The 27,762-nt window shown below is 37.8% G+C and overlaps 2 protein-coding genes across 3 annotated transcripts in view; both read left to right on the top strand.

Moving 5' to 3' along the window:
- Positions 1-27,762, top strand: part of LOC125228607 (serine/threonine-protein phosphatase rdgC) — a 158,190-nt gene that overhangs the window by 10,486 nt on the left and 119,942 nt on the right. The gene's annotated exons all lie outside the window — the stretch shown is intronic.
- The window catches only part of LOC125229088, a 40,182-nt gene continuing 30,298 nt past the window's right edge, over positions 17,879-27,762 (top strand). Inside the window, exon 1 of the mRNA XM_048133866.1 lies at positions 17,879-18,078. Within this exon, the coding sequence (XP_047989823.1) occupies positions 17,879-18,078 (200 nt within the window). The remainder of the gene's footprint in view (positions 18,079-27,762) is intronic.

Below are 27,762 nucleotides of genomic sequence, written 5' to 3'. Positions count from 1 at the left end.
ATGTATTATGTGTAAGCCTTCTTAAGATTACTCTTTGTAAGAATGTCTATAATATTTCATAAATCAAGAAAATACACACATACATTTTGGCACAAGCACAGCGAACTATGAATTGTTACACTCTACATTAGCTTTATTATCACTAATTCATTTGCAACGAAGTTACACGGTCTCCGACATTTGGAATTGGTCAGTGTTTGCAATTACTTTCAGCGCTAGGGTTAAGAGTCACTTCGTGCACTCATAACCAATAAAATTTATAAACCCGGTTGGAAACAAAGCTCGTAAAACAAAAGCGGAGTTCTGAAGCCCCTCCTTATATTACGTGCTGCATCACCATGCTGAAAAATGAGTTGTGCGGCGTATTTAGGGTTCCGTACTTTAAAAAACAAAACCCTAATAATATCACTTTGTTGTCTGTCTGTCCGTCTATCTGTCTCGAACACCCGTTATCTCGAGAACGCGTAAAGGCATCGAATTTTGAATGTATTCGTCCGAGTTGAAATTTAAAGGATTTAAAATCACGTTTACAGTAGGTTGTGGAAAAAAAAAACTAAGTTAACGCGAAAAAAGATAGGGCCGTTTATGTCTTCAAACAATGTATATTTCTATACTACTTACTTACATACTCCGTTGGCTCAGTGCCCCAAAATGAGACTTGGCCTCCGATACAAGACGGCGCCACTTTTCTCGATCCTGCGCTACCTCTCGCCAATTCTTGACTTGGAGTTGGGTTGGAGTTGGTGGAGTTGGAGTTGGTTTCTATAATCTCAAGAAAATCAAAATTAGTAGGGTAAAACCAGTGCAATCAGAGTTAAGCAAACGTAGTGACACTGTGAGTGTAGTGTGTTTGGACAGACCAATGAGTGTGAACGCGACCAGTGGTAACACTGAGACTACTGAGAGTGAACGCAGCCGACGCGCGCGAATGAGGGTAGATCGCGCGCTGTCTACGCAACTTTGACATCCACCCGCCGTCTTCAGTTTCCCATGATCATGATGCACGCAACTGCGTCGTAATATCGGGACCTCAAAAAAAATCGAAAAAGGTAATCACGATCTATATCCCGGTCAATATACACCGTGTTTCACTTAACACTAAAAACCTGAAAACAGTTTGTTCAGAATCGAGAGTAGAATCGATTGAGCTATATCTTGATGGGGGTAATATTTTTATTTAAATTAGTATTATTAGTTATTTTTTACGTGCCCATTCTATTGTACTCGTAATACAACATTGTGTATATCGCATTGCTAGAGGTTGTTTACCTTTTTTCAGTATTTAGGGGTATTAATACTGGCCGGTTACTTGGACGATTATTTTTTCCGCTACTAGTTTGACGTTGTTTGTCAGTTTACTCTTAATGTTTATCATAAGTAATAACAAATTGAACTCGTACTTAATTACAACCTTGTCATTTTGAATATTGAGTTTACAATATCCTACTTAATATGCTGAACGAAGCTTCGGAGTCTAATCTGCTAATCGTAATGGGGGATTTTAACTACAGTGGCGTCAAATGGCCAGTGGAAAGTTCAGGATACCTGACACCAAGAGAGAACAACTTCGTGCAGTGGTACAACAACTCCAACTTCCATCAACTAGTAAATAAAGACACCAGATATCGCCAGGGCAACCAGCCATCCTGCTTAGATCTTATACTAACTAATGATGATATACTCATATCAAATGTAGACCACCAAGCTCCTATTGGTAAAAGTGATCATACCTGCCTGCAAGCTACCATACAGTTCCAAACAAAGATACCTAACGCTATAAGACATTTTCGATTCAACTACAATAAAGCAGATTTTAACAAAATAAATGACACACTATTACCTAGGTTACCACACAGAATGGACTCAGTGGAGAATGTCACATCACAATACGATATTTTCCTTGCTGAAGTGAAGAATGCCATGGCCCTACATGTGCCGCAGACTAAAACAAATACTGTTGTACGTGATAAACCGTGGATCTGTAAAGAGACTCGAGATATGATAAAACAGAAAACAGAACTTTGGGATAAATATGTGCTAACTGGTTTGGAAGAATATCACAAAGATTACCGAAGGCTTAATAACAAGTTAACTAACCGTATAAAAGCGTGCCGAATTAAATATGAAACTAGCTTATTGAAAACTGGCCCAAAGCGATTTTACTCCTACATTCGCCAGCAAATAACATCGAAAGTGAGCACACCCAGCGTTGTCTGCAACAAACAAGGACTTACTGTAACGTGTGCCCCTGACATTGCTGAGGCCTTTGCGGACCAATTTGAGGATGTCTTTCAGATAGAACCCCAGGGACAGCTACCACAACTAGATCCATCACTCAGAGTTCAGGAGAGCATTACAGATGTTACCTTTTCAGTAGATAAACTTAAACAAGTCATTAAAGATATGAAAACAGATTCTGCACCAGGACCAGATGGCATCCCAGTTATACTACTGCAAAAGTGTGACGCCTTACTCGGCCCATTAGCATTGATAATGCAGACATCATATGACACAGGCATTTTACCCGAGCAATGGAAAACAGCTACTGTCACTCCAATATACAAAAAGGGCAACAAGCTTGAACCATCGAACTACAGGCCGATAAGCCTTACTAGTGTAGCATCCAAAGCTATGGAAAAAATTATAGTTAAACACATAAGAGGATTTCTTGCCCTGCACAGTGTAATAGGTGACCAACAGCATGGTTTCTGCCCTCATCGATCTACAGTATCCAACTTGTTATCTTGCCTCTCTTCCTGGACAAAAAGCTTTGACAACAGAGACCCTACGGATGTAATTTATCTTGATTATGAAAAGGCATTTGACAAAGTTCCCACAGAAAGGCTACTTCTTAAACTAGAACACTTGGGAATCCGTGGGAAACTGTTACTATGGATAAGGGCTTTCCTGCAACAAAGAACCTTTGAAGTTAGAGTTGGTTTGACCAAGTCTCGGCAAAGACGGATCAATAGTGGAGTACCACAAGGTTCAGTCCTAGGCCCGGTGCTTTACATACTGTACACAGTTGACCTTCCACAGCGCATCAAGTGCAGTATTAGTACTTTTGCGGATGATACTAAGATATTTTCTAACCCATTTGTTGACTATAACCAACTACAAAGTGATCTAGATGCCATAGCAAGCTGGTCTAAAGAATGGTTAATCAATCTAAACTCTGCTAAATGTACAGTACTCCATATAGGAAATAGGAATCCCCGTCTGACTTATCACTTGGAAGGCAATCCACTAACGGTTGTACAAACGCAAACTGACCTGGGCGTTAAGATCTCCGAAAACTTGAAATGGGAGGAGCACATATCTACAATCGTCAAAAAAGCCAGAAGTATAATTTATCTGATCAGAAAAGCTTTCAAGACTTTGACACCAGATATGATGCTAAAAATATACAAAACTTATGTCAGACCTATACTGGAGTACGCTTTTCAAGCCTGGAGTCCCTACTTTGCCAAAGATATTGATATGCTAGAGAAAGTCCAACGTAGCTTCACTAAACTGCCAAGACAACTTAAAAACAAGCCATATGAGGAAAGGCTAAAAGAACTAAAGCTCACTACTCTAAAAGACCGCAGAGAACGTGGGGATTTAATAGAGACATTCAAAATACTAACTGGACATTACGACCTCAAGGAATTTCAAGAGATATTCAAGCGTAGTAACAACACTCGTTTGAGAGGTCACCTCTTAAAGCTAGAGAGAGATAGATCTCACAGTAACCCTTATAAACACTTTTTGAGCAATCGAGTAGTGAGATCTTGGAACAAACTCCCAGAAGACGTGGTCTCAGCACAAAATGTGAATCAGTTTAAAAATAGACTAGACAAGCACATCACATCTACAACTCGGCTATGATTACTGTCACAATGATCACTGGATACAGGCTATATCAGTTCTTTAACTGCCTGCCTGCTTATTAAATAATAATAATAATATTTGCTTACTGCGATTACCTGTCCAATTTGAAGTTTACTGTGACAAAGCTTTAAAGTGTTTTACAGTGACATCTTAGCTGTCTATTGGTAAACCTTATGTCGTTGCAGTAACGTACACAAATAAATAGTCTTATGGTTTATGATGGTAGTTAGCAATTATTTTATTGAGTGTAGAGCTAAAATTCAAGTAGAGCTGTACAGAAAATTAAAAATTCAATTAAAAAAAAAGTAACGATCAGATTAAAAGATGAATACTCTAGATGAGTTTAAAAAAATAAAAATCAGTTGGGGTGTCTGAGGTTTTGAGTGATACCGGAAACACCGGGTATATGTCTAAGGGTAGGTACTTCCTGTTGACCTAGAACCATGCAAATTTGGCTAATAAGATCTTTGTATACTAGACAAACAGAAAAAAAATTATAATTATATAATTAAAAATTAAAGTTACCTACACGTGTACGGAATCCTAGGTCGGCGAGACTAACTCGCACTTGGCTGTTTTTTTTTTCGTAGAAGGTGGCCGCGTTTGGGGCTTATCTTACGGCCCCACCCATCGGGATCTTTTATGCAATTACATACTTCCTTAGAAACCTTTCAGCTACTGAACAACTTTTGCGGCCATCTCCATGTGCTGGATAATGTTATTTCGAGGGTAGAGTGGTGTGGCTAAATCAAAGTTAGGATTTAAAGGAAAACTTAAACTTTGCAGACAAATCTGCAAGTTTATAGCTGACCTTAATTAGGGGATACCCCCATTTGCCAGAATTTCATTTGCCATAATTTTATTTGCCATCCTATTCAACAATCATAATATTGTTTCTCATAACATCTTATGCCATAATCATTGTTTACTATATTAATCTAGTGCCAGAAACTTTGTTTCCCATAAAGTCAGTTTCCATAATGTCATTTGTCAGAATCATCGAAATCCGTAATTACCACATTCCATACCATCATTTGTCATACAAATTAGCGTCCAGAAAAGTCAATTTCCATAATGTGCTTTGGCAGAATCGAAAACTACTATAATAGGTACTAGAAGGACTAGAGAATGAAACTGCTATCAGAAAGTAGGTTAGGTTAGGTTAGAACTGTGACCCCTGGAAAATGAAACTGCTATCAGAAAGTAGGTTAGGTTAGGTTAGAACTGTGAACCTCTGGAAAAGGAAACTGCTTGAAAAGTAGGTTAGGTTAGAACTGTGACCCCCCGGAAAATGAAAATACTATCAGACAGTAGGTTAGGTTAGGTTAGAACTGCGACCCCCTGGAAAATGAAACTGCTATCAGAAAGTAGGTTAGGTTAGGTTAGAACTGTGACCCCTGGAAAATGAAATTGCTATCAGAAAGTAGGTTAGGTTAGGTAATAATATGGGCAACAATTAATATGGCAAAAATTGCTTATGGCGTTTGAATATTCTATGAAACCATATTATTGCACTTAATAATATGGCTAACAAATAGTATGGCATTGTATGATTATGGAAGGTAATATTCGGATAAACAACGAGTATGTCATATGATTTTTATGGTAAACAAATCATTCGGGCAAATGAAATTCAGGCAAGTTAGATTCGGGCAAATGAATATTATGTTAAATGACTGTCGGGCAAACAATAGACAACCCTTAATTAGCTATATCTTATTAAATGTTTAATATATTTTTTTTAATTTGTGATAAAGTCGGGGTGCAAAAAACATTTATTTAAGAAATAAGTAAAAAAAATGTTCTTAAAGAAAATTAACGAACAGCGAGATTACGAATTCAATACGAAAAATACGCTGAAGCGGTTCATAATAAATAATATTTTTCTTTCTTTAAAACCCGTAGGAGCACAGTTATTCCGAATGTTAAAGTCGTCGAGAGCGTTGACTCAATGAGATTACAATTTAAATATAGGTAAGGGCGCGTTGCCAGAATCATTCTCATCGGCCGGCCTAGCCAAAGTGACAATCGTTGACGCTACGTGGCAATCAAAACGCAGTCTGGCTTTGTCGCGCTACTACAGAAAAGCGGGGAGAGCTAGCTACAAAACGCTTAAGAAGCGTAAGCCATTGTGACGGTGGCTAGGTATTCGGGAAATGTCCGGCCTGCACCCGCTTTGAGAGATACGGTTGATTGTTCCGCGCGATTTACTCCAAATTACTTCTAATACTCTTTGATAATAACTTTCAACCAACTTCAGGCATATAAAACAATGCAAAACGGTTTAATTTGATCTCGGTTCTAACCGAATATTAGTTGTTAAGAATCCTTAGCGGAGACTTGCTCTGATTAACCCGTTCACTGCGATACCAGGTCGAAAGACCTGTATGGTTGGTAAAATATTGCAGGTTATTAAATTTACACCCTGTAGGTTTTGATCCCTGCTTCGGCCTTGCTAGTTGTGCTGTTATGCATTTGCGTTTCAACGCGGTAGGTAACCGTCAAAAGTGACGTTGCTGTTTCAGAAACGTCACATTTAGATATTTGTTTTTAACAGTGTCAACGGCTGGTGGAATTTAGTACTCAAATATTTTTAATTTAAATTGACAGCTCCACGCGTTCCTAAGATAAAGGGGAACAGACAGCCAGAGGGACGGATAAACAAAGTCGATTAATTTTTCCTTTTGAGGTATAAGTCACAAAACCCTAAACATCTGATTCGCACAAATCTTCTTAAGCACAAGAAACAAACTCTGTCAAAGTGAGTTAGGAAATTTGTCAGTTAGAAGCCTCTGGGGCTGCAATTCCAAATTTCGAACGAAAGCTAATTATGGTAAACCCTCATCCTACCTGTGCTTCGTTGTATTATTTAGGTATAAAAAATATTAGAATTTACAAGTACACTGTGCGCCTGTGCGGTAAGGGCTGCTTTATATAAAATTGTTAACGAGTTACAAATGTTACAATACTAGTACATTACGATACAAGTGCAAAAAAAAGGAAGTCCGAAACGAGTGGCGATAAATTAAAACACGACCGAAAGGAGTGTTTTAAATTGACACGAGTACTGAAAAACGTCGTACAGTCAAGTGCAAAAATAAGTATCGAAAAAATCGACTCAAAAATATGGTACTACGCTCTTATTACACCGGACTAAGGTGCTATGGGACATATTTTTGAGTAAGATGTGTACACCCATATTTTTACACTTGACTGTACAATACACGCGCGAAAAGGAAATCGTTTTTTACGCACTTGTATCGTAATGTATATGTACATAACATAGTATGAATTACTATGTACATTGTACAGTCAGCTGCAGAGAAAAGGAGATCCCCTGCCATACAAATTTGTATTACTACTAACAAATTACTACTTTTTAGTATTACTACTTTTACTAACAAACCATACAAATTTGTATTAGTACTACTACCATATAATACTAACGTACTAGAAATGACAACCCAAACAAATTCTATGCGCCGGCCGGCAGCGCGGGGAGCATGCGTGGGGAGGTACCGTGTCATAGAGTATGACTTGACCAATGACCACCTAGACGCGACACTTTTAGTGTAGACCTTTGTTTTATACTTTTTGTAAAATACTAAGTAGTTTAATTTTAGCACTATCATACATTGTGTTATTTTTAAGTTCTACTGAGTGAAATAAAAATACATTATTGAATTTTTTCATATACCTACTTTAATTGCCCTTGAAGAAAATCATAACGATTGTATGAAACTATCGATTAAAACTCGTTTTAGCACTGTGTAATAAATTAATAATCATAACTATAACGTGAAATAACATTTCTCTTTTATATATTGCAAACAGAATATAATCAGAATTATTATACTTTATCACCTACATTAATCTATGATTTCGTTAGACAAAATGGAGGCGATAGCTTCGCGTTTGAGGAGCGCGTCCCTTCATTAAAATAATTACTTAAATGAAGTTAGATCAACATGGCGTGTCTAGTCTACTAACCGATGAAATGTGACACCGTCACTTTTATTCGGTTTTCTCGTATGGCTTAAACAGCATCTTATTGCGCAGGAAGGCATTTTTAATTTTTTACATTTTATTTGTGTGCAGGCAGAAACAACCTCCTCACGCCACGCGCAGAGACTGGCTGACTGAGGCAACATAAGTCCATGGACCCATCCCATGGTCCATAAGTATAAGTACATGGTTCGTAGCGCAAACTTTTTGTTCGCAGCGTCCTCTCTAGTACATTATACCTCAATGCACGGTAGTTTTATTATCAAAGTCATGAGTCATAAAGTGTGGCCCTTAAAACTTCTGAAACACATTAATTCTACATTATCATACGACTTGCCCTTGGCATGTCCTTGTCACATCATCACATGTATGCTGTTGAATCAGTAACCTAGAAATTGTAAATTACAGTCAAAAATATAGCCTGGGACGTGTAGGGGACAAAGTTCATGAAAGGTTTATTGGGCGCGTCACCTGGTCAAATTGCATACCTACAAAGCTGAGCTTTTCCTTTTCCATTCCCTTTTGTTCTACTGCCATTTCTAAATATCAATATATCTGATGAAAGACATGAAAGTGGGAACGGATTACTTTGTGGATATTAAATATATGAATTACGTGTATAATATAATGAATTTATAATTAGAAACTTTTACTGTATTCGTCGTTAACGGGTGAGGAAGAATTAGCAAAATCTACCCACATAAAAGAAGAATAGTAATAAAATAATAGAAAGGGCGAAACATGCATTACACGCGTTGTTATCCGTTTCCATGGAAGAGAATATTAATTAGTAAAATCGAAAGTGTTAAACAATTTAATGCAAAATGGTTATTAAATTATCTAAACGACCTATAAAATCTTGTAAACATCCACCGTGTAGCAAACCACGTCTGTTTTCTCAAAGCGTCCCTTATAATTAATGAGGTGCGACCCTGTTCTTGGTTTGTTCAACATCACTTTGCGAGTTTGCAGTTAAATTACGGGAATGAATTTGTCAGTTTCGGTAAAGTTGTGGACACCTGACATAATTTAAGGCTAACGTTGTGTCTCTTTGCCTTGACCTGCGCGGGAGATTGTAAATTCCTCAATGTATATACTCGTATATCCTACTTACAGGTTGTAATTAATAATTGGAACAGGACTCTCTACCTCTGGCTTGCCTTGGCTGGCCGTCCAGAGTGGAGTCGTTAGGTTAGGGCTACATGCCCCAGGGGTGGAAGTGAAAATTTGCATAAGACGCGAGTTGGTACGGTGGCTTAACGGCCACTGAGCAGAAAGCGGTGTACTGTACACCTCTCGACACCCTTGAGTTCTCACACCGGTGTTGCCCTTGAGCCATCTTGGATGTCGCTTTTTGTGGGGGCCCATATTGTGGGGACGAGTCACCGTCTGCCAGAAATAAAATTGGGTACCATTTTATTAGGCAGGCGTCCGGTTTTTTATCCCATAGCCCAGTATTTAGTCTATCACTTTCATCCAATAGCCCAGTTCATTTTAGATTCCATTAACTCTCAAATAGTCCTTACATCCTGGCGGGTGTTGCCTCTGCGTGTGTTCCATGATACGGGTAAGGGCAACATCCGCTCGATGTACCCCTTACATTTCATTAAAGTGTCAAAAGGGCCTCTACGCGTTGGCTTCGGCCCCGCGCACGCCTCCCAAAGGTCTGGAACACCATTGTTCCGTGATGGGAAAGACATACAAATAATAATATTCTTTTCTCAAACATGGTATGAAATATTGATGTTATGTGCCTTATAATTGGCAGCGAAGTATGACGTTGCAAGTGCGGCTAGGACGATTGATAGATAATGGAATTTCATACAAACCTTGCAGGCCAAGGCCGGCAAAGTCTTCTTTTTTAATTTCCAAACACAGATAATTGTGACATAACATCCAGGTATTTAGCCAATTAAAAAAAAACTATAAGGGGCTTTATAGACGTGCCGACTGCAACTGGTACGGGCCCTAGACAATATTTGATTTTGGGTGCGTTTTCATACAAAAAAATTTTTTTTCGTTTTTTTTTTTCGTTTTTTTTTAACTTTTTGTTTTTTATAAGCGTATACGGGGCATCAAAGGGGAACGAAAATTCGATTATTTTTGCGCTACGACGCACCGTTTAGGAGATACAGCCATCCAAAGTTACTATTTTCAGTAGACTTTATTTATTTCATACCATGTTTGAGAAAAGCACTATACATACCTCGGCGGGAAATGGGGTTGCCCGCCTCAGACCTATCCGTCTATATGTCTTCGGCCGGCAACCCCCTTTGTCCCGGCCTCTGTAGTAATGTACTATTATTGTGCACAGTAATGATAATTAAATACAACAAGATCAAATAAGAAATTTAGCAACAACAGGCGGCCTATTACAAAATTAAAACTTTATGGATTACAACTATGGGGTTGCAGCAGGACGAACCTCTTCTGATTGCATTCAAAGATTCTCTACTCTATAAATAAATAAAAACATGGCTTCCCCACATAAATAAGAAAAAGGAATCAGGGTATTTTGCTTATCAACCGATGAAATGTAGAAAAGTTCAGGGTGGTATACCCTTACTAGCTTTTGAAAAGCTTATTTAGCCAAGTGGTATATTAGTGTGATACTATACAGCACGACCACGGATGATTTTATTAATTCTGATGCGGTACAAATTCACGAAAAAAAATGTACTTTTTTGTACTGACGTTTAAAAAAAATGTACCCTTATGATTTTGGAGTTTTGACATAGGGCCCGTGGTCGTGCTAGGTAGGTACTCCCTGGCACGACCACACTATATTTAATGAGATTTTAAATTTCTGTTGCAGTACAAATTCACGAAAAAAAATGTACTTTTTTGTACTTACCTTTTAAAAAAAATACCCTCATGGTTTCGGAGTTTTGACATGGGGTGTGGTCGTGCTAGATAGGTGGTACTTCCTGGCACGACTACACTATATTTAATGATTTTTTTAATTTCTGTAGTGGTACAAATTCACGAAAAAAATGTACTTTTCTGTACTTACCTTTTTATAAAAAGTACCCTCATGGTTTCGGAGTTTCGACATGGGTTGTGGTCGTGCTAGATAGGTACTCCCTGGCACGACCGCACTAAGTTTTTGAAGTAGTTTACATAGTACAATTTCAAAACACTTGTTTAGTATTCATTTGACCATCAAATTAAACATAAATATAGTGTGGTCGTGCCAGGAAGTACCACCTATCTAGCACGACCACACCCCATGTCAAAACTCCGAAACCATGAGGGTATTTTTTTTAAAAGGTAAGTACAAAAAAGTACATTTTTTTTCGTGAATTTGTACTGCAACAGAAATTTAAAATCTCATTAAATATAGTGTGGTCGTGCCAGGGAGTACCTACCTAGCACGACCCCGGGCCCTATGTCGAAACTCCAAAATCATAAGGGTACATTTTTTTTAAACGTCAGTAAAAAAGTAACTTTTTTTTCGTGAATTTGTACCGCATCAGAATTAATAAAATCATCCGTGGTCGTGCTGTATAGTATCACACGTATATTACTAGTATTACTACCGAAGCGAAGTTCGCGCGGGTGGGCCTGAGACTGAACAGACAAGTTAATTTATTGACCAGCTCATTCATTATTGTGTTCCATTGTTAGCTTAGGTTGTTTACCTAAGAGCATTACGATATTTACGAGCCATAACAGTCCTAGGAACGTACCTATCTTTTTATTAAGTATGACTTTTAACTACGTAACGTATAAAATTGTACATACCGTTAGGTAGCATAAAAGCTGTCGTAATTTGTTTGGTGTCATATGTTTCTCAGCTTACGGCATACAAGGGCGCGTAGACAAGTAGCTGATCGTTCATGCTACTATACCCCTTGGTAGTTATTAGTTACTTGAAATTACAAATTCACTTATTTAGTGTAGGGATTTTTGTGTATTTTTCTGTTGGTCTCTTTATTTTTGTGTTATTGTCTATTGTTGTTTGTTAGTGCAACTTCAGCAATTCTGTTTTCTATCTATGTGAATTAATGCAAAAGCGCAATACAGCTTGAAATTGTAATTTTGATTCCTGTCTAAGTATCTAATCTGCTTTTAGCACTTAAGGGTCAATATTCAGGAGAAATTGGCAAAGTTTCGACCAAAGTTACTACGGTTGAAAACATAAATTAAGAAACTTTCGTTATTAGACCTTGGACTATGGGATAAGCGGTCCTTAGTTTCAAGACAGTGAGTAAAGTGGCTTGCATAAAACTGTATAAGTAGGTCAATATCTACCAGTTGACTTGACAGGTCGACCAGAGACATATTACATACGGCGTCCGCATAGGGTCTACCCGACAATCCTATGAAGGGTCATCCTCTGTGGAATATAAGTATCTTCGCCTCTAATTGACACGACCCTTTTCATAGATTTTGCATGAAAAACTATAGGTCGCGGCAATAAGTGCGTAGGACATTTATTTAGAACGACTGTGAGAAATGATAAAACTATGCGTTTCTCTATAAAACCAATTAAATCATAGATTAAAAGTAGCTTCATGTGGTTAAAACCTCAATTTGCGCACTCTACTAATATAATGTTGTGCCATATGTTGTTGGGGCCATAAAGCTTGTTTTCAATTCACTGGTCAGAAGCAAGCTGGAGACCTCGTCAATTGTGTGGATCCCCTATGAGTCGACTTACGTCTTACTTCTAGAGAAGATCCAAAAGGCCTTTCTCAGATTTCTTTACAAGAAAGTCTATGGCTGTTACCCGTTTCTATACCCAACGAAGTTTTTGCTGGGAGCACTCGGTTATAATTCTCTGGAGGTAAGGCGTAACTGCAACCTGTTAGTCACCGTTTGTCGGATGCTGCGGGGTGAATCAGACTGCCCAGATCTGGTGAATTGCGTTCTCAGATTGTATGTGCCTGATATTCCCAGAATTAGTCTGAGACCGCGTGTGCGCCCGCTGTTGGCGGTGCCGACAGCGCGCACAGTGTCACGCAAAAACTCACCGCTTCCTCGAGCTTTGACACTTCTCAATGCGCTACTGACGTCAGCACCTGATTGCGATTTGTTTGCATGGAGATGGAAGACAGTGTATCTTGAGTGTCTGAGGTATTGCGAGACGATGGATGATAGGCCTTCTACGGTCGGTGTATGATAATTTTTAATTGTGTGTAGTTATAATACTTTTTTGTAAATTGTATTTTTGTCTATGTTAGTTTATTCGGTGTATTGGTGTTTATGCTGTAATGCCGTGTAAACTTATTAAATAAATAAATAATAAATAATAATTTAAAAAATATAGAAGTTGTTAGGTACTGAGCAATAATTTCATTAAAAATATTTTAATTGATCAGTTTGTTTCGGTAAGCGGACCCTGGCGCTAGGCCGGGAAAACGCTAGGTTGAAGAAGAGTTTGTTTCGGTTCATTTAAATCCGAGAAATTCAGAAATAAACTAACGCCGTAACGGCGTTGTTTTCTATTTTAGGTATTCGTCATTTGTATTTTGTAGGTCGACAAATTGAAATATTGTTTAGATTTCAAATAAATATTTGCTCCTAGCTGAAATTCAAATTCATTCTAGAATTCAAATTCTGATTAAATTGTACCTTCCGAAGTATTTGACGACCGGTCGCGGTCTGGCGTAGTAGGTAGTGAGCCTGCCTGCTAAGCCGATGGCTGGATGGATCTCACAATATTTATTATGTACAATAGGCTCCGATAAGTTATAAAATTCGTAATATAGAACAACACGCCAATACAGTCACGTCTAATTAAGGGTTGGGTCACAATATAATGAAAATGCACGGTTTTCCATTGTACGTAATTTAAATTTATTTCAAATCTCTTGGGATGAGGTTGAATACTTGCCCTAGGTCCCTGGTAATGATACATACACTGTTTCCATTTCCGTCCTCGTGTTAGTCACGTTACGCCTCGCAAACAAGTTTTTATTATTACATACTTTGGTACGACGATGTGCTATTCCTTACTTTGTGGTTTCACTTCGTTCCGCACATTTTATTGTAATTGCTAAAAGCATTCTACAGGAAATCCTAAAGTGGGAGCGGCGAGGTAAACCTAGTTGTACATAATGTATGTGACGTGAATGCCAGACGCCGTACGACACAAACATGTTTGTTTACGCCATGCATATTCAGTTCCAGCCATGGATCTTTAATATAATGGATTTCGCGACGCCTTTCTTTTCTACCTAGGTACCTGCTGAATTAGATGTATATTGACCGGGCGGGGATATAGACCATGATTACCTATTTTTATCGAGCTCGCTGTCTACACAACTTTGACGTCCACCCACCATCCTCAAATATGTACTAGTGATCGTGATTTTCGTGATGCACCACTCAATGGAAATAAGTTCTTGCTTTCGGCATTCCTTGTAACCTGCTAATGCATCCTTCTATCATGCGGGATGATTTACCAAATTATAAAGATAACATGATGTTTTGATATTATTTGGTGCAACAACAAATCTTGTGAATAAACTAGCAATCCACGATGGTTAAAAATGTAACTGGCAAAGCGTGAGAGGGACATAGATATATGTACAAATCAAAACAATATTACATTTCTAAAATCCGAATAAACCTCCAGCTCAAGGACCGAATAAGTACATTACCTGAGCTTAGTATGTTTACTATGATGAATTCTTGGTACTCGCAACATACATTACCCGCCCGGCGCGATTCGAACGATATATTATTCCTTACAGAAGACGGATGGGGCACTTAAATAATAACGAAACAACTTTGGAAGGTGCTGCAACGTGGAAAGCCCAAAGATAGCAGCTAGAGCTAGTGCGCGTCTTAGTCTGATTTTGTTTAAAAATTTATGGTCCAAAGAAATAAACCTTTAGACAGGGTACATAATAAATATGTAATAGTAAAAACTAAAATACCTTAAAGACTTTGTATGAAACTGAAGTTTAACAGCGATTTAGGAACGAATAGTGTTTTCTTGTTCTAACGTATTTTTTTAACCCCCGACGCAAAAACGAAGGGGTGTTATAAGTTTGACGTGTCTGTCTGTCTGTCTGTCCGTCTGTCTGTCTGTCTGTCTGTCTGTCTGTCTGTCTGTTTGTCTGTCTGTGTGTGTGTCTGGCTGTGGCATCGTAGCTCCCGAACGGATGAACCGATTTCGATTTAGTTTTTTTTATTTGAAAGCTGTGTTAGTCGGGAGTGTTCTTAGCCATGTTTCATGAAAATCGGTCCACTAGGTCGCGGTCGGGGGTTTTTTCAAAATTTTAATTTTGTGGTTAGGTTATTTATTTTATTACCTTATACTAGTTATACTTTCAGCTGTTAGTCCTGTAAAGTAAAGGTTTATTTCTTCTGTCACAATTTCATCTTATCCATGGTTGAGCACGCAATGGGGTTTTAATTGTGCCAACCCCAGTAATTTTTCGTAGAGTTTTTTTATTGTATAGTTGCATCGCTGCCCATGGACACAAGCAATATTAGGGGATTATGCTGGATCCCAGAATTCACTTACACCTACTTCTTTCCATCAGTCATGTTTGAAAAATTGGGTTTCACGCTATCGTCTCCTTTTGACTTTCTTATATATATATTTATAGGTAATAGCTTGGACTATTTGGGTTGGTGGTATTTCATAATTGGCTACCGGGCATAACGCTTAACTGTAAATTACAACTCAATTTTATTGGTGTTACGTGCTGTGAAAACCAATTATAGATTATTGTTGGGACTCGACAGAAATGTTAACGTTTTACCCACTGGTTCTAATTTGCGCTGTGAGAATAAAAATAAATAACAAGTTTAGAGGTGGCCACTTTTTAAATTGTACATCAAGGTCGGCATTTTGAAGCTGAGTGGAAAGCGCAATAAAATGCAGTGGCACGTTAATTGCACATGTGATTGAGATTGAGAAGTGGGTAATAAAAGTACCTAGATTTACAGGGGAAGCAATTTTGTCCAACCTGTGTAGGTTTAGGTTACAGATGTTGCGAAATGTTTTCCTTCGTATTTTTCCGGAAATGTCCGAATGTGTATTCCTTATTTTAGTCAGTCTCAGTAAGTACAAGAATTACTTACAATGTCCGAACTATAACACAAACGATTCTGAAGAATACCTTGTGTAAACTATTGTGTATTTTCATAATTTTATACAACAGATTGTGCTGTCAACTTAGCTTAAGACGATACAAGAGGGGTCAATTCTCCATACAATCGCTCTCGACTATCTCCTCCCTGGTTTTTGAAGATAGAGCAATGATTTTTTCAACACAGATTATTATTATTTTTATCGGTGTCGGACCGTTTTGATTTTTTTAATATTTTTATTTTTAAAGACGCTAGAGCCAATCAAAAATTTTCAAAAACGGCCTTTTTCATTATGGCGCAAAAAAGGTGTGATACTCAAGATTTGTAACAATTAGCCAAAAAAACTAAACGGTCCGACACAGATTATTTCATTGTTATACAGATTCTCAAATTTCGTTCCGATTGATTAAGTTTTGAAGGAGGAAACAGTCGAGAGCGGAACCTCGATTTTAAAGATTTTTTCGCAATATCTTTTAACTGAGTTGTTCTTAACGGACATTTTTTTTCGATAAATCAAGTAAGACCACTAGTATATTAAACTAGGATTCCCAAATTGAAAGGGGGGCTCCTTTCCATATTAGCATTTTCGCTCCTGTAGCGTCTTAACTATAATAATATACGTTAAGGGATACATATATAAACATGAACACAATCTATGAAATCTACGTTATTTTTCGTCTTTTACATCTTTAGTCACAAGTCTGCACTGAATCATAAATAATATGCAAATAAGTTATCCCGGTTTAAAGCGGAGATTACCGCCGCAGCCAGACCGAAGTAAGTTCGTTTGTGAAAGCTACGTGTTGTAATTGGAAAACTGCTTCCATCCGTTCGGAAATATGTAGATAATTTGAAATGGAAAAGTTTCAAGCTTTTTAAAACTATTCGATAATCTTTTTGTTTACTTGCTTCTGTTCCACGGCTTCGTCTCTGGAGGAAGATTCTGCTAGTTGAAGTTAATGTCCTTTGTCCTTTCTAGGTTGTAGATAGATTAACGTAGAGTTATTTTCGTATTTATGATATTAGTGGGGAGAGGTATGTCATATTTTGTAGTCTTCTGGGACTCTAACAAAACAGTTAAACACGCTATAGTGTCTAGTCTGCCATGGGGCAAGGACATAATAATATGACCTTTAGTAGTTAGTTTTATTGTTTAAAAATATCGTGTTATTAAAATAAGTGCCTATTTGCCTATGCCTAATCATGTTAAATTAAGCGGAAAAACGAGTTTATAAAACTTTATTGATTCTAATATAAAATATTGCTTATCTATACCCCAATACAAATCAATAAATATAGAAATCTTCATAACCCAACAGGCTGGTCGTGGTCCATAGGTAAATAAACATTTGAATCAGCTATTATACCTACTAGTTTCAGTGGGAAAAGGAAAGTAAAGGGGAATCTCAAGTGAAAGAACAGATAACTGTGGGGTTTAGTGACATAATTTTATTTTCTGTACAACAAATTTAATTCTGTGCACGCGAATGCTACTTAAGCGGCAGGGATAAAAATGTATAATGTTTTAAATAAAAACCGGCCAAGAGCGTGTCGGGCCACGCTCAGTGTAGGGTTCCGTAGTTTTCCGTATTTTTCTCAAAAACTACTGAACCTATCAAGTTCAAAACAATTTTGCTAGAAAGTCTTTATAAAGTTCTACTTTTGTGATTTTTTTCATATTTTTTAAACATATGGTTCAAAAGTTAGAGGGGTGGGGAGGACACACTTTTTTTTCCTTTAGGAGCGATTTCTTTTCGAAAATATTAATATTATCAAAAAATGATAATAGTAAACCCTAATCCATTTTTAAATACCTATCCAACAATATATCACACGTTGGGGTTGGAGAACGCGTTATAATCATGAGCTATATCAAATGTACAATGAGCCTAACGTCATTAAGACCATAAAAATCGGACGCCTGCGATGGGCAGGACACGTGATTAGAATGGACGAGGCCAGAGTACCCAAACGCCTTTTAGATGGCCGACCGGAGGGCAGCAGAGGTAGAGGCAAGCCCAAGCTCAGATGGTTAGACGGCGTATACCAGGACATCAGGACCCTAGGAGTGAAAAGTTGGAGAAGGAAGGCCACAAATAGATCGGACTGGAGAGACCTGCTTGACCAGGCTAAGGCCCACCCGCGGCTGTAATGCCTCAGATGATGATGATGATGGGTTGGAAAGAAAAAACAAATCAGTCTCCACTTTACATGTAGGGGGGGGGGGGGGGGGTACCCCAACAAAACATTTTTTTCCACTTTTTATTTTACCACTTTGGACTACGGAACCCTAAAAATGAATACCTACTCACAAATTAGGTCAGAAATCTGGGGACATTTATGTCTAAGAATAGAAAAAGCTCAGCACTCCACTTTTGCAGTTACTGAATACCCTCACTGATTTAATGTCCAAAATTGAGAAGTAAAACCTTAAAAAATGAGGTCTTAGAAAAAAGTTAGACATCATTTTAAGTGCCAGTTTTATGAATAACATTTATTTTTTTCATCGGTCATATAACATTTTTTCTACCGTCTATAGTTTATTATTTGCCTTTGTGTACCTACATAATTGTTGGTAAGTATTTAATAAATAGGTAAACTGCACTCCATTTGAAACTATTGTTTTATTAGTTCAAAGTGTTCAAACATGACTGTTACACAAAAATAATAGTCGCAACTAAACACCCGCGGTGATGTCAGGGCCTTCTATTTATGTTCTTAGAAAGAAATAGACGGCACGAAGCGAGACAGTTTCTTGTATGCACGTCGACTTATGAATTCAATTGTATTTTCTTTTAATGGCTTTGTTTTGCTGCCAAATTTCAAAAACAAACCCTTTAGTCCGTTGCTTCTGGAAAGTTATGTATGAAAATGTTGGCATAATTAATGGAAGATTTTTTTTGATTGGGATATGTACATTACAGGCCGAAGTTATTTTTCATCAACCCTCCCCATCCCTCCCCCCTCTGCGTCACCCCTCTTCCCCCCCTTAAATAGCCGAAAATGCGGTTTTTCGCGATTTCTGACAAAACCGTTATAGATACTGAAAAAGCGTGTAGGAAAAAAGTAATCCTTGATAAATTTACTACAAATCGTTCATTGACACTTTGGTTCTAGCACTTATAGATTTCGCGTGATCCATCACGAAAGTTGGTCCTTTACTGCAATTTTCTTTAGTGAATGTTAAGTTTTCTCCCAAATTGCTTACGAAATCTGTTTGATATTACTAAAATATTATAAACTGAAAATGAATTTCAGGGGGAAAAATCACTACCATGGGTGGGACTTGAACTCACGGCTACTGGATTGATACTCCAGGGCTCTACCAACAGCTACCAAAAGCTCATCCCCAGTCATAGATACGCTATATAGATCAATGGTACTCCTAGCGACTACTACCGTGAAAATATTACGTCTTAAATAGTTACTGGTATTCCAAAACATATTGGAAATTCCACCCATGGTAGTGATTTTTCCCCCTTAATTTTATTTTAGTCATGAGTTACAATATTTTAGTTGTATCAAACAAATTTCGACGATTTCGTATGCATTTTGGGCGAAAACTTAACATTCACTAAAGAAGATTGCAGCAAAGGACCAACTTTCGTGACGGATCACGCGTAAACTATAAGTGCTAGAACCAAAGTGTTAATGAATGATTTGTAGTAAATTTATTAAGGATTACTTCGTTCCTACGCGCTTTTTCTGTATCTTCAACAGTTTTGTCAGAAATCGAGAAAAACCGCATTTTCGGCACTTTAAGGGAGGGTAGAGGGGTGACGCAGAGGAGGGAGGAGTGGGGAGGGTTGATGAAAAATAACTTCGGTCTATAATGTACATATTTCAATTTAAAAAAACCTTCCATTAATTATGCCGTAATTTTAGCTAATTTCCCCCTGCTATGATATCCGTACGCTTGTCTGTCCGCAATTCATAGTGATTTGATTTTACAATTTTGAAGGAGTTCTTATTTTCAGTTAAAATTTTGTAAATCATTTCTCAGTTCGACACAATTGTGTTTAGTTATTAACGAGTTATTTCTGAAACACTTCAATTCTTTTATTTTCCATTACAATTCGTGTTTGCCTTCAGCGAACCTGAGTGTTGTTAGCAACCCATCTCGCATTCTATTTTAGTGGTGCAGAAATAGAAACTTTGATTGTGCCCAGTGATGAGATGGGCTGACGGCTGCCAGACTAAACCATATCGCTAATAAATTACGTTATGATTTACTTTATTGACGGACGTCATCGCTCGTCTATCTTACCAGGCCCTTAGCCAAGAGTACAATCGTTGATGCTCTGTAGCTCTTAATTGCTCTTCCGTTTTGGTGCGACAGAGCCAGTTGCGTATCGTTTGCCACGAAGCGTCAACGATTGTACTCTTGGCTAGAGGATTATTAGGTAAATTAAAATACGGAGGATAGCGTAATTGGACATTTTCACAAAACGTTGTACAAAACCTGGTTTCTACTTATTCAAATTAATGATAATGAAGATTGACATTTTTAGCATCTTTTTTTAAAAAGTGGGATTAAAAGTGCTGTCGTATATGAAACGAACGAAGTCAAAATAGTACATTCAGAAAAGGAAATTTGTAACTCGTGTCGATTTAAAACACTCCCTTCGGTCGTGTTTTAATTTATCGCCACTCGTTTTGAACTTCCTTTTTTACGCACTTGTATCGTACGACGTTTTTCAGTACAGATGGTCCTCCGAAGTTTCGACCTGGGGCATATAATGAGCCACTTCTCGCACTAGTGCGTAAAAAAACCACCATCTGTACTGAAAACGCCATTTAACTTCAAGCCTATCAGAACAACTATGTACCGATGTCATTATCGCAAGACTAGCTTATGCAGCTATGAATAGATTTGAAGTTATGCATAGTTACTCGTACAAAAGATATAGATATGTCGGAGAATGACCAAAATGCGGTTTAAGATACGTTTTATGACGCTATATTTGACAAATAGAGCAAACAAGGGTTTTACAACTTTGTACAACCTGGCTGGTATTCGACTGAGTTCTGCCAAAACGTCACAGAGGACGCTACTGTCTAAAAGAATAGAATCGAAAAACAGAGGATGAACAGATGATTGGAGGCTGCCAATCGAGCTGCAGGGAAAATGGTTGAGGAGTGCTGGCGTTGTTGGAGATTCCTCGGTCTAATCCGGCAGTTTGCTCGAAATATTAGGCGGAATGTATTACTGTGATGTAATTTAATGTGTTATCGGTTTTGTGCAGTAAATTCTATGATATGGACATGGTATTTCATTGAAAAGCTCTCATAAACAACTACAACGGGTCCTGACAACGGTTCTGGTATGATACGCCCACGTTCCGACTGTTCCACTTCAGTCCACACACCATCTGTTGTCCCAATCCCACTTCTGATGTCGGATCGTGGGCGTATCATACCAGAACCGTTGTCAGGACCCGTTGTAGTTGTTTATGATAGCTTTTCAATGAAATACCATGTCTATATCATAGAATTTACTGCACAAAACCGATAACACATTAAATTACATCACAGTAATACATTCCGCCTAATATTTCGAGCAAACTGCCGGATTAGACCGAGGAATCTCCAACAACGCCAGCACTCCTCAACCATTTTCCCTGCAGCTCGATTGGCAGCCTCCAATCATCTGTTCATCCTCTGTTTTTCGATTCTATTCTTTTAGACAGTAGCGTCCTCTGTGACGTTTTGGCAGAACTCAGTCGAATACCAGCCAGGTTGTACAAAGTTGTAAAATCCTTGTTTGCTCTATTTGTCAAATATAGCGTCATAAAACGTATCTTAAACCGCATTTTGGTCATTCTCCGACAGATATGTGTTACAAAAAAAAATGCAAAATGTGTGTGTAAAATACATATGAATCTTAACATGTACGAGTATTATTTGGTTGTCGACAGACGACAGGGTGAGTTTTTTTATTTACTTCATAAATCATAATATAACATTTCTTATGTCATATTAAGGTAAATAGCTCAGCCTTTCCAAGCTCTGGTTATCATAGTGCAAAACGATCGCCGCGTAGCTATCAGGATCCACCAGCATCAGATTTTCCTGACTTTGCGTAACACATAATATTATATATTATATCTTTGCAATTACAGTCTGAGACAGCAGACAGTCTAAGATGATGTTGTCATAGAAATAAGGGGGACCGTACCGAAAAAACCTGTGTGGTTGTGGGTATTATCATTATAGGTTATAGTATTTTATGCAACAGGCGTTTAAAGGAGGTCAAAAAAGACGAGTGGCGTGGGTAACAATTTGAGGCGAAGCCGAAAATTGTTATTAAGACGCCACGAGTATTTTTTGACTCAGTTAAACACCGTTGCATACAATACTTTTTCTACGACCATGCACTTACTTTTTAATAGTTTTCTAGAATAACTTTCGTGGAATTCGCACTGTTCCCTGTATTTTAACTTGTCCTCTGTAATGATCCTGCACTCACCCTGTCGCTCGCACTCCCCCGCGCCGCCGCCGCCGCCAGCCCCCGGCGCCCCGCGCACCCACGCTATATCCCTTAAAGGCTACCTAACAATACTTTAAGAGCTATATCCTATGCGTGGGTGCGCGGGACGCCGGGCGGGGGCGGGCATCTTTTATGTAGGGTTTTAACGATCTATGCACGACCCTGTAAATGACGAATAACAGTTCGGGAGTAGAAAAAATAATAATCAGGTTCAGGGTTGAATCGTGTTGCCCTTTTCTAATACATGGCATTATCTCTTTCGACTATTCAGGGTTACCAAAAATCCCCTTGTTAGGTGGTAGCACATGCAAAGGGACGTCAATAATCTTGCTCGTTTTGGTATGCTCCGTAGAATAAACGCATTGTAAAGACTGCCACTGTGTTGTCGCACTAAACCTGGAACAGTGATACTTAGACATACTCAGTGATTGAAGACACGAAGCCTCACCTATAAAAAATAGGAACAGGCTTCAGAGTCTTATTTAGAATGAATAATGATTTAATTAAGCAAACAAAATTAATTACATGAAAACATAAAATTGCGCAAAGTTCGCAAGATTTATTTAGGCAACAAATTATCTAATAATATTTGGTATCCCTAAAGGAGGCTCAAACATTTTATGCGGTCGTAGGTCCGTCGTATATATGACCCGGGAACGCTGTGACCTCTATTTTAGGGGCCGTAAAAATGATATATTATGGTATCACTCGCCATCAACTGATAGGCGATAAAGCGAAAGTCTTATCCTGATTTTTATAATTTTGTTTTAGGGTTTCGTTAAGGTCTGTCTGTCACGTTGGTAAATATCTCGAGAACGATGCTACCGAATTGAAATTTGGAATTATTTTTGCATACTTGTAATATTTTGGACTCTGTTTTTATATGAATACGAAACAGATTAATGATTATTAAAGCGGCCGGCTACTAGCTGGCCAATGCCTATTAACATGTAGGTACGTAATGTACGAATAAGAAAAACTTTTCCTTGACAATTGTATTGCGCTAGAAGATCGTCTTCTATTTGTTCAAATCAAAGTTCTTAGGTACCTAATTTATATTCATACGAATTGCATTTCTTATCTCTGCACCTCTAACATGAGGTTTTGGCGTATAAACGTCATGAGTATTTAGCCTCTCTCTTTTCAAGTGAGATGCCTGAAATCTGGCAAGGTGCCATGATTTTACGCACACGTGAATGTGTTTTCATTGAAATGTTTTCTTATTTAATTATGAACTGTTCATTTGTTTTGGCAACTCAACGAGGCGCAATGCAATCATGGATGTCTATTTGAACGAGCTTTATTGACTCTTCGACTTACTTTATTTATAAGCTTTAGCTTTTTTATTTTGTATTATTTTTATGATTGCTGTCGTTTATAATACGAAATCTCGAAAGTAGTCCAAAACTCCGAAGAGTCCGAAGTCATAAAAAAAATATTAAATTGTTAGACTCTCCAAACGCTTTATTACGTGTAGTTATCTAATTAGAAGGCTAGGCTCACGATGGTGTAGATTATTTTTTGTTATTAGGCAAATTTTATGGTCCACTGCTGTGTGTAATGGCCTCCACTCGTGTCTTCCAATCAACTATTACACATATTATATCTGTAGTAGTCTACTACTTAATAATCGACTCGAGACTTCCCTCGAATCGAGGGAATACGCTATCAAAGAACTTTCGTAAGATAAATAAAACATCGCCCTTAGTTGCTTACGATTACGACTGTAAGAAAAATACCCTTGTATCTTCAAATACAAGCAAAGGCCTCGTTATAGAATCTCTGGAGATTTAGCTGCATGTTAAGACGCAAGTGGAGGACATATTTTCATATACCTAAATCTACACCTCATTGTAGTCCTTTTCCTCCCGCGGGTTGTGGAAGTCAACTGTGGGACTTGGATTCAATTGTCATGTATGCCATGGGCTAGCAATCTGTCACTGCATCATCGGTCATCACAATTTCGTTTTCTTTCAACCCATTAATTGCTAAGAGTGGGCCTAAAAATTGAGTTTGGGAATACAGACATGATTTCATGCAAGTATGTAGGTAGTCCTCGTTTTCACTCTCTGGAAAAATACCTTATTGACATTTTTTTTACGTTATTTGTTGTATAGCAATCACAGCTATATTATTTTTACATATTAAATATAAGAGTTCTAGCATGATCAAAATCTGAAAAATAAGACTATGTAAGGAGAATGGAACGTCCTTTTTCCTCTTAAGCTTATATAAAATAAAACAAATGTGTACCTATTTCTCTTCTCCAGATATTTTCTTTGTACCTAATCGATGATTGCTGTCTTTGATGTATAGGTAGGTGAACGACGACGTTGCGTTTCGTTCGCTACAGATCGTTAACGATTGTTATGTGGGTTACACGGCCAGGTGATATCGGTCATTTATAGGAAAGGACTCCATTTCGAGGTTAGATAAACCATGCATAATTAAAATAGCCGTATTCCTCTCTTTACAGATACTTAAAGCACATATAAACGCGGTGAATTTAAATAAGTGTTTATAAAAGTGTCGTCTGAAACTCACTCGTACTTCGGATTTATTGCCCAAGAGTCTCGAGACAGTAAATTTAACGAGTTTCCAGATGGATTTCGAGGCTGCTATAACAGAACAAGCTAAATTGGCAGGCGATTTTGATAGCACATTCCTACTTACAAGTCAAACGTCATAATTTCATAGAAGTTTCTTCATGTGTCATAAAAATAGCTACCAATACAGTTCCATCCTAGATCGTTCTGTCTATATTTATGGGAAGACTATAAATAAGTTAGTCATAAATTGCGTACGAAAAACCATGAAAAACGATCTTGTTTCACTGCGACGCCAGACCTTGCGGTTTGTACTGGGCGGAACACGGCCAACGTCTTTCGTGGTTTCTATTTTTTTTTAAATATTGTACTCGTATGTATGTATTAATTTTACACGGTATTAATCCGTTTTTATAGTCTGAATTGCAGTCCCATTAACAAAAACCTAAAAAAAAGATAAAAAGTAAAAAAAAAGGATAAAGGATCTTTTTTCTTGTAAATATATAAGGTCCACCTAAAGACAATAAAATTAAGAGTTGTACTTATTTTGCATGGCCGCCGCGGGCCAATCTTCTCATCTTTACGAGTACGAGCGACTATTCCATTTTTGCAACAACAATACGAGTAGTAACGCGGACTTTGTTGTAAAATGCGGTCTTGTTTTATGTATCCTGAGACCTTTGGGAATAAAGCAGTTTTAATATGGATTGTATTTTGTAGACGCTGAGGACAGTATCCATACTTACTAATATTATAAATGGGAAAGTGTGTGTGTCTGTTTGTTTGTCCGTCCTTCACGGCAAAACGGAGCGACAAATTGTCGTGATTTTTTAAGTGGAGATAGTTGAAGGGATGGAGAGTGACATTGGCTACTTTTAGTCTCTTTCTAACGTAAGCGAAGCCGCGGGCAAAAGCTAGTATTATACATATATTTCATTTACCTATAAGTTAGCTGTGACTTATTTTTATATACCTAGTAAACTATGAGTTAACTTAAAGGATACTTAGTGTATAAATATAGTGATATAGGTAAAGAACAGCGGGGCAAATCTCGACTGGGGGACGGTCGACATTTTTTCCATGTTTTACAATATTTACATTATTAAATAGAGTGTCCACCGGTTATATATGGTAGGCGTGTTCAGTGGATACATGTAGAACTCAACATTATAGTGCAATAATGGAAAAAATGGATTAGTTACAATTGCCCTCCAGTCGAGATTTGCCCCGCTGTACCTTAGACGAAAAGTAATTCCTGCCGTGGTTAATGAATAATAACATTAATATTGTTTTTGTTGTTTGCTGTCGTAAATGAATATGTAGGCGCTATTTTAACCAAAAAACTTGTTGAACGAACATGAAAACTGGTTGTATTTTCTCTCAGTGTAATATGATTAGCGATATGTGTTAGCTTATAAAATGGGTACCTAATTTTCACGGCTATTTGTGGTTATGTTTCAAAGGTCACGATGTTATATAATTTTTAAGAAAAAAAAACCGCCTTCCTTTGGGTTTCTGGTGATAAATACTTTCAAATGTTGGATTATGTTATCAATTCGTCTGTATATTTTTTAATGTTTGTTATTCGATATCTCCGTCATTTCTGAACCAATTTTGAAATCTGGATGATTCTGAAGTACTTACAGATGAGAATGATTATCAGAACGGAACTCTAACCAGGGGCGGCTCACTCTTCATCAGCAGTTCCACTGCACCAAATGTCACTGTTCTGGACGTAAGTGCATGCTGTTCTTATAAAAATACCAAAGTCACTATAAGTGTGCCGTTCAGATTTGAGGAGTTCCGTTCTGACCATCATCAGCAATTCCACTGCACCAAATATCACTGTTCTGGACGTAAGTGCATGCTGTTCTTATAAAAATACCAAAGTCACTATAAGTGTGCCGTTCAGATTTGAGGAGTTCCATGCTGACCATCATCAGGAGTTCCACTGCACCAAATGTCACTGTTCCGTACGTAAATGCATGCTGTTCCTTTAAAAACACAAAAATCACCATATGTATGCCTTTCAGATTTGAGGAGTTCCCTCGATTTCTCCAGGATCCCATCATCAGAACTGGGTTCTGAGAAAAATGGGACCAATCTGTATGCATATACATTCAATCAAAAAAAAATTTTCAAAATCGGTCCAGTAACGACGGAGATATCGAGGAACAAACATTTAAAAAAAAAAAAAAACATACAGACGACTTGATAACCCCTTCCTTTGAGATTTGGAAGGCGGTTAAAAAAGCTTATTATGTATCAGATACGAAGCAAGTCATCTGAAATATGATTCCATGTTCAATCTCATTTAAAATTTCATTCACGATGCTTGCTTTCCTTTTCTGAGGTCGTATTGAGCTGATATTAAAACGAACTCTCATTAGGATTCCTGGCTTGAAGACCACAATTCTCGCTTTGGAAAAATATCTGCGTAAATATTTGTTGCGAGTTTGGGAGTGCTCGTTATACCGAGCTTCGGGGTTGTACAGAATGGGAATGATTCTAATATTAAGATATTACTTGATTGGTCTTACTGAATGATTTGCAGAACCCGCGAATAGCGAACTTCGTAAATTGCGGGCATCTTTCTCATTTACGTCAATTAAGGAGTAATTAGAATGATAATAAAGATGCCCACTATTACAAACTTCGCTATTCGGCCCTTAGATTTGGAGCATGACGCCTTTGTAAAGTTTGAAGTCACTTTTGATGTAAATACGAGGTACGTATCAATTGACAGGATATCAATTTCAAACAGGGTAATTAAATGCCATCCAAATATCGTGTCAA

Source organism: Leguminivora glycinivorella, chromosome 8 (genome assembly GCF_023078275.1).
Source record: "Leguminivora glycinivorella isolate SPB_JAAS2020 chromosome 8, LegGlyc_1.1, whole genome shotgun sequence".
Taxonomy (NCBI): domain Eukaryota; kingdom Metazoa; phylum Arthropoda; class Insecta; order Lepidoptera; family Tortricidae; genus Leguminivora; species Leguminivora glycinivorella.
Note: the sequence above shows the minus strand (reverse complement) of the source record. Positions and strands in the feature narration are given on the sequence as shown.